The sequence below is a fragment of the Triticum aestivum genome, chromosome 4A, assembly GCF_018294505.1.
Source record: "Triticum aestivum cultivar Chinese Spring chromosome 4A, IWGSC CS RefSeq v2.1, whole genome shotgun sequence".
NCBI lineage: Eukaryota > Viridiplantae > Streptophyta > Magnoliopsida > Poales > Poaceae > Triticum > Triticum aestivum.
In genome coordinates, this window is record NC_057803.1 from 164213356 (window position 1) to 164221157 (window position 7802).

The 7802-nt window shown below is 48.1% G+C and overlaps 1 protein-coding gene across 1 annotated transcript; it reads left to right on the forward strand.

The window, feature by feature from the left end:
* The first annotated feature begins 2761 nt into the window (after positions 1-2761).
* LOC123085720 (probable inactive receptor kinase At5g10020) lies at positions 2762-7346 on the forward strand. Its single transcript, XM_044507414.1, has 4 exons — positions 2762-3002; positions 3100-4453; positions 4748-6367; positions 6458-7346. Exons 2-4 carry the CDS (start codon positions 3538-3540, stop codon positions 7054-7056), a joined length of 3135 nt encoding a protein of 1044 aa, XP_044363349.1. The 5' UTR covers positions 2762-3002; positions 3100-3537; the 3' UTR covers positions 7057-7346.
* Positions 7347-7802: the final 456 nt, after the last annotated feature.

Below are 7802 nucleotides of genomic sequence, written 5' to 3' on the forward strand. Positions count from 1 at the left end.
ACATATTTGACTTGAGGTCCAAATCAAATCACAAACTGACCTCGTTCTGAAAAAATTTCACTCTGCTGACCCTTTTGTGTGGCGCCCGACAGCTGGGTGCCACACACTACTATGCAGTGCCTCTCTCTTGGGCGTCGCACCTCGTGCCAGCGTGGCAGCCCTGGTCCAGTTGCGGCCCCACAGACAGCACTGCAGCGCCTCAGACTTAGGCGCCACACTTGTAATGTGCAGCGCCTAGCTCTTGGGCGCTGCACAGTCTGTGTTCCACTTAGGCTGGCCCCACCCTCTCTCCCATCCCACCCCCACCTCACACACCCCATCCCACACAAACCCTTAGCCTTGCGCCCCTCCTCTCTTCCCCTCTCCCCCTCTCAAATCCTTCTCAAATCTTGCAAATCCGAAGTATTTGACCGTGGATTTCGAAGCCAACCCCTCCCTTAAGGTAATCTCCTTCGATCCCCTCGTTTTCATCCATAGGAATTGTCACATTTGCTCAAATATTGCTACTTTGGGGAAACCCTAGTTTTGGCTTGGATTTGCAAATTTGTATTGAATCATGTTATGTTTTTTTGCTAATTTGGGTTGGTTAGGCTTTCATAGTATGCTAGGGTTAGAGTTATGTGTATTTGATGTTGGTGTTAGGGTTATGCTATGGTTAGGGTTGTGGTTATTGTTAAGTGGGGGTTAGGGTTAACCAAGAATTATCGATTTTGTATGCATGGCTTCATCCGGTTCCATAACGAGGCCACCGTGTGCTAACCAATAATACATGCCGAACAAGTGGGAGGACGCATCTTTGGACAAGGTGAAGGAGAAAGATGCCAACATCCCGCCATGTTGGTGTGGATATGTTTGCAAGGTGAAGGTATCCACCGACCGAAATAAATCATGGACGGAAGGGCGGAGATATTTTGTATGCCCGAACTATGCTTATGATCGTGCACTTCCAACTAACGCCTATGACCAACCACCGGTAAGCTCAAGAAGTAAAATGTTACTATCAAATGTGTGTCAACATTAACAAAAATTTTGTATGCAGTCACCGCCTCCTCTATGCAAGTATTTCACGTGGATAGATCTTGAAGTGCCAGAAGATGTCAAAAAGGACCAATACCAAGATTGTCTTAGGCGGCAACGGCGGTTCGAAGAATCGTTTCGAAGAGGCTTGGAGGAAGAGCGTCGTCAGAAGGAGAGGATGGAGCGGAAGAAACGAGACGAGGAGAGGGCACGCCAAGCGAAACTTGCTCGTGAGAAGGAGAGGGCAAGAAAGATTGCAAAGGCTCGCGAGACGCAAGAGGAGGACTCGGCCCGTGACAAGAAGGGGAAATGGCCTCGCTCAATTACAAGAATCTCAACATCTCCTTCTCACACAATAAATATGTCATATGTGTTTAAATAAACTCAACATCTAATATTTCAAATAAAATCAACATCTAATATATATCTAAAAAACAAATCATATATCTCTACAAAACTCAACATCTCATTGTTATCTATATAAATAGGCATCTCATATATATATATATATATATATATATATATATATATATATATATATATATATATATATATATATATATATATATATATATATATATATATATATAAACAAAACAATCTAGGGTTTCACTAACAAGAACTATATATTGTGAACTAAGCAACAACACTACGGTACTACCACTATGACTACACATCCTAAATCAAGCAAATCAAAGGTTCCATCAAATCTTGGACAAATCTCTAAAATGGCAACAAATTTACGGAGAAAAGAAAGGGAACGGAGGAGTTTACCTAGTAGGATGGATTGGAGATCGAATCCACGGATCAAATCTTCAGATCTGAGAGGGATGTGTGTGTGTGGGGGGGGGATTCGATGGGGGCGCCGCCGCTGCTCTCTGTCCAGAGAGCGGAGAGGGGGAAGAACTGCCTGGCCGGGCTGGGCCGATGCGCTTTAACTCACTGTGCAGCGCCCAAGAGCTAGGCGCTGCACATTACAAGTGTGGCGCCTAAGTCTGAGGCGCTGCAGTGCTGTCTGTGGGGCCGCAACTGGACCATGGCTGCCATGCTGGCACGAGGTGCGACGCCCAAGAGAGAGGCGCTGCATAGTAGTGTGTGACGCCCAGCTGTCGGGCGCCACACAAAAGGGTCAGCAGAGTGAAATTTTTTCGGAACGAGGTCAGTTTGTGATTTGATTTGGACCTCAGGTCAAATATGTGATTTCTGCAAGGAGGAGACCGCGACCGGTGGCTGGACGTTTCCCTTTGTGCACCGGTTACAAGGGTGGGTGTCCCCTCCTCTTCGATCCCAGCACCCGAAGCCGAGGCGGGCATATCTGGCGCTGCACGTTGGCCTGCAGGGAGATTAGCACTCGTCATCATGGTTTCGTCTTAGCGCTAATGATGCTCAAATAATGCTGCAGCTTTCTCAGATTTTATTCTGAGTGTCCCAGATTATTTTCTCATCATCCTAGTATCCGACCTAGAATAACTCAATTATTATTGCTAGTAGCATCTTCTTTCGATTGTAGTAAGAAGTAATAGTAACACTGATAAGATTTCTCGGATAATCCCGGCGGCTAAGAATTTGCTTTTCTTCCCTCCTCCCTGCTGCTGCTGGTGCTGGTAACTTTGTGATTTGTCAGGGAAAGCCTCGCCTTTTGCTTCCGCTTTACAGATCACTTTTCCTTAAAAGTAAATCCAGACCCTTTTCTTTTTTTGCAGTGACACACTTTTGAGTTGACAATCTCAACGTGAAATGTGCCCCCAGTCCTGCAGTGTCACCGGACCCTTTTAATTCTCTTTTCACCTGCTCCCCCCCTATCTCTCTCTCGGCAGTAGTACCAGCAGTGTACACGCCGAGCACGGGCAAGGCCATGAGCTCTCCGTTTGCCCGGTCTCCCCTTGCTGCTGCCCCAAAAGGTAGCCGCTGCATTCTGTAGCCATCAGACCAAATTCCTTGTAGATTCCAATCAGAGAGAGGAGCAACCACCCGGGCGAGTCTAGGTGTGCAGCTTCACTCCCTCCTTGAGCTCGCTCCATTTTGTTTGTGTCTACTAATCTGGCATCTTCAGCTGAGTGTTTGCTTCGGTTCGGATTGCAGGGTTCTACTTACTCGGCTTGGACAGCAGCCATTGCTCCAGTCTCTCCTGCCCAGCTCACGCTTGGATGGATTTTGTTTCTTGACGCAGCGTCGCCGCGTGTCTCTGTGTTTGCCCTTGTTCTTGGCCACACTGCCAAGTTCTCGCTCCCAGTTTCGCACCTGGATGTGTTTGCCTGGGAGCTGGAGCCCCAACACCAAATTACCCAGCTCACACTCGCAGTGATTTTGGTTGGAATTTTCCCCGCACCGCAGCTTCTTGTGCTCATTCATTTGCCGCAATTTCCCCCTTTTTCTTGGCCCCGAGTTCGGTGCCGAGAAAAATCCCCAAAATATTTCATCCTTAATCTTTCATCTCAACTCCAAGTGCCTTAAACCCTACCCACCTACCTACCGCCACCCACATTATCGCTTCGTCTGGCTTCAAGGTTGGATCTTGCAATGCGGCTCGTCATCCTGTGTTTCTGGATTTGGGCCGCATCCGGCGCCGCCGCAGTGGCTGGCTCGGACATGGAAGCGCTGCTGGAGTTCGGCAGGGGCATCCGGCAAGACCCGTCCCGCCGCCAGGCCGCTCCATGGAACCCGACCAGTTCGTCGGATTCCGACGGCTGCCCCGTCGATTGGCATGGCGTGCAGTGCAACGGCGGCCAGATTCTTTCCATAGCGTTCGATGGCATTGGGCTTGTGGGCAACGCCAGCTTGTCGGCGCTCGCAAGGATGACGATGCTTCAGAACCTGTCCCTGTCCGGCAACAAATTGGAAGGGGTCTTGCCCCGTGCGCTGGGGTCTCTTGCTTCCTTGCAGCACCTGGATCTGTCCAACAACAGATTCATTGGCTCCATTCCGGCAGAATTGACCAAACTGAGTAACCTGGGACATCTCAATCTCTCCTCCAATGGCTTCGGTGGTGCATTGCCGGTGGGTTTCAGAAGCCTGAGGAAACTGAAGTACTTGGATCTCCGTGGCAACGGCTTCGTCGGCAAATTGGATGACATATTTGCACAGCTGCAGAGCCCGGTCCATGTTGATTTCAGCTGCAACCAGTTCTCGGGGTCCCTGGCATCAATCTCTGATAACTCATCTGTGGCTACCACTCTGCAGTACCTGAATGTTAGCCATAATGTGCTGTCAGGGCCAGTGTTTGCGAGCGATCCCACGCCTTTGTTCGACAGCCTCGAGGTGTTCGATACAAGTTACAATGCGCTTACTGGCAACGTCCCGTCGTTTAACTTCATGATCTCCCTCAAGGTGTTGCTTCTGCAGAACAATAAGTTCTCGGGGTCCATTCCAGAAGCGCTATTTCGGGAGACCTCCATGGTGTTGACTCAACTTGACCTTAGCTGCAACCAGCTCACAGGTAGATTTGTTTTTCTACTCCTCATTGCACAGGATTGTGTTAAAAAGAACTCGTTTTTAAGCCTTCCGTTATTAAACTTGTCGTTCGTACTACTACCACTTTGAACAATTAATATGTTGCAGCGTAATAACCCATGCAAACAATACATGTATTGAACACGATTTTTTTCCGTTGCCATAATAACCTCTATGGCACCGAATCAATCCATACTATGTTTGTAAATGATGATGTGTTGCGATTACTAATCACAATGTCGATTGCCTCTAATTTTATCTAAACCCTTGTATTACACAGGTCCAATTAGGCGTGTAACGTCAGTGAATCTGAAGTACCTGAATCTGTCATCCAACAGCCTTCAGGGAACTTTACCAATCACATTTGGGAGCTGTTCAGTGGTTGATTTGAGTAGAAACATGCTTTCAGGGAACATATCAGTTGTCCATACATGGGGAGATTATGTTGAGATGATTGATTTGAGCTCAAATAGATTAACAGGAACTTGGCCCGGTCAGACTACCCAATTTTTGAGGCTGACTTCATTGAGGATTTCTAATAACTTGCTAGCAGGAGAATTGCCAACTGTTCTCGGAACCTATCCTGAGTTGATTGCCATAGATCTTAGCCTCAATCAGTTCCATGGAGCTTTACCTAAAAATCTCTTTACAGCAGCTAAGCTGACCTATCTTAATCTTTCAGGAAACAATTTCGCAGGAACTCTGCCTCTTCCCAGTTCTGAAACCAACAATTCAACTACTGTAGACCTGTCAGTTTTTCCTGTACAGACTTCAAACCTTTCATTTCTTGATCTTTCAAACAATTCTTTTGGTGGTCCACTGCCTTCGGGCATCGGTCGTTTGAGTGGATTGGTGTTGTTGGATCTCTGCCTGAACAACTTTACTGGGCAAATCCCAACATCAATCACCAAGCTAAAGCATTTACTGCACATTGACTTGTCAAGCAACCATTTCGATGGTAGCATACCTGATGGCCTCCCAGACGATCTTGTAGAGTTCAATGTATCATACAACAATTTCTCTGGCCCCGTTCCGAGCAGTTTGCTAAAATTTCCTGATTCATCTTTCCATCCAGGGAATGAACTACTTGTTCTTCCCCGCTCTGGGTCACCAAATAGTCCTGAAGGATCAGGTGGGAGGAAACATGGTATGAAGCGTGGAATTCTGTATGCATTGATTGCATGTGTTATTGTCTTTGTTACCGGGATCATTGTCCTTTTACTTGTCCATTGGAAGATCTCTAACTGGAAGAGCAGCGAAAAAGGTAAGGGCCAACATAAGAATTCTGTAAATCAAGGACAGGGTGCTCCTCAGAGACGTGCAGAAATTCCAAGTTCTGAAATCCACGATGTGTCGCTAGGATCATCACCGTCTGCAGAGTATGGAGGCATTTCCGTGCCCCGTGGTGGCATGGAAGGACAGCATGAAGCACAATGTGTGGATCAGCCAACTGGTAGCATTTCTAGCCTTAAAGATAGCTCAGCGTCTTCTATGCCTTCATTGATATCATCACCTTCTGATGTGCGCTCACACCACCATCACTCCATCTTGAGAGTGCACTCTCCCGACAAACTGGTCGGGGACTTGCATCTTTTCGACAATTCTGTGTTGTTTACAGCGGAAGAGCTCTCTCGTGCTCCGGCAGAGATGATCGGCCGGAGCTGTCACGGGACATCCTACAAGGCTACTCTTGACAATGGATATGTGCTGACAGTGAAGTGGCTGAAGGAGGGGTTTGCTAAGAGCAAGAAAGAGTTTTCCCGTGAGATAAAGAAGCTCGGCAGCGTCAAACATCCCAGTCTAGTCTCACTGCGAGGCTACTACTGGGGCCCCAAAGAGCACGAGAGGATCATCATATCAGACTATGTAGATGCCACATCTCTGTCTACCTACCTGTCTGGTAATGGCTTTCAGCTCTCTCTCTCCATCAAATTCTAGCGGCAGCTGATTCGTATGTATTCTGATGCATTTCTTTTCTGTCATCTTTCAGAGATTGAAGAGCGGGATCTTGCACCTCTCTCCGTGGGCCAGCGGCTTGATATCGCCGTCAGCATTGCCCACTGTCTAGATTACCTGCACAATGAGCGGGTGATCCCACATGGCAACCTCAAGTCGTCCAACGTCCTGCTTCAGGACTCGAGCCCGTCTGCTCTGGTAACTGACTACAGCCTTCACAGGCTGATGACTCCGGTGGGCATGGCTGAGCAGGTCCTGAATGCAGGGGCCCTTGGGTACTCCCCTCCAGAGTTTGCGAGCACCAGCAAGCCATGCCCGTCTCTGAAGAGCGACGTGTATGCCTTCGGCGTCATCCTGCTTGAGCTTCTGACAGGGAGGATCGCGGGGGAGATCATTTGTGTGAGCGATGGCGCGGTCGACCTGACGGACTGGGTGAGGATGCTGGCAAGGGAGGAGCGAGCTTCGCAGTGCTTCGACGAGCGCATTGTTGAAACTGAAAGCTCAGGGGGCGCATCTAACAAGCTGGAGGACATGCTGCACATCGCCATCCGGTGTATCCGGTCCGCATCGGAGAGGCCGGAGATACGGACGGTGTTCGAGGACCTCTCGTCCCTGTTGTCGTCGTCGTCGTGACGGGGAGCGGGAGTGGCGTACATCTCGTACTCACATCAGGTTCTCGAGACTCTGGAGGGAGCAGGGTATACTAACAGGGTGTTAGGTTTTTTTTGGCTATGTGTGTAGTCTCTTTTGAGCATTTCATTGGTTGGGTTCCTCTTCCTGGGAAGCGTTCATACATTTTTTTTAGTTATTATTAGTTCACAATTGTAGCACTAGATGACTTGTGTGAGAATGTGTTTGTGCATTGCGATTCTGAACATGTGATAGGAAATAAGAAGGTTGCATTGATTCGTTGTTCTTTTTCATGGTTTACATGATTATTATACAATCAAATAACCAAATGTATATAGCTATATGCTCCGCGCTTAAATCTTTGCCAGGAGCTGAAAGATCTGCCAAACAAGAAGAAACACAGTGGTGATCACACCTTCTTTTGAGGAAGACGGCAAAGGTAAAATGATTATTCTTGTTACTCGGTAAGCCGTCGCGGCGTGAACCGAATCTGTAAGGCCAACTCCAACACGCGACCCCAAACCCGGACGTCGTTTTGTCTGGATTCTGTTTGTTTGGGTCAGGCAAAAGGGTGTCGTCCAAACTTAGCTGATACGACCAACCGGTAGACACATTTTGTCCGGGCTGCCATGAAAATTGAAATAAAGCTGAAATAGTCTACGCCCATAACGATGCCAACGTCCATAATGCATGCCGGCCAGAGCGCCAGCGGCTGACACAGATGCCTGACTACAAAAAAATCACCCAGG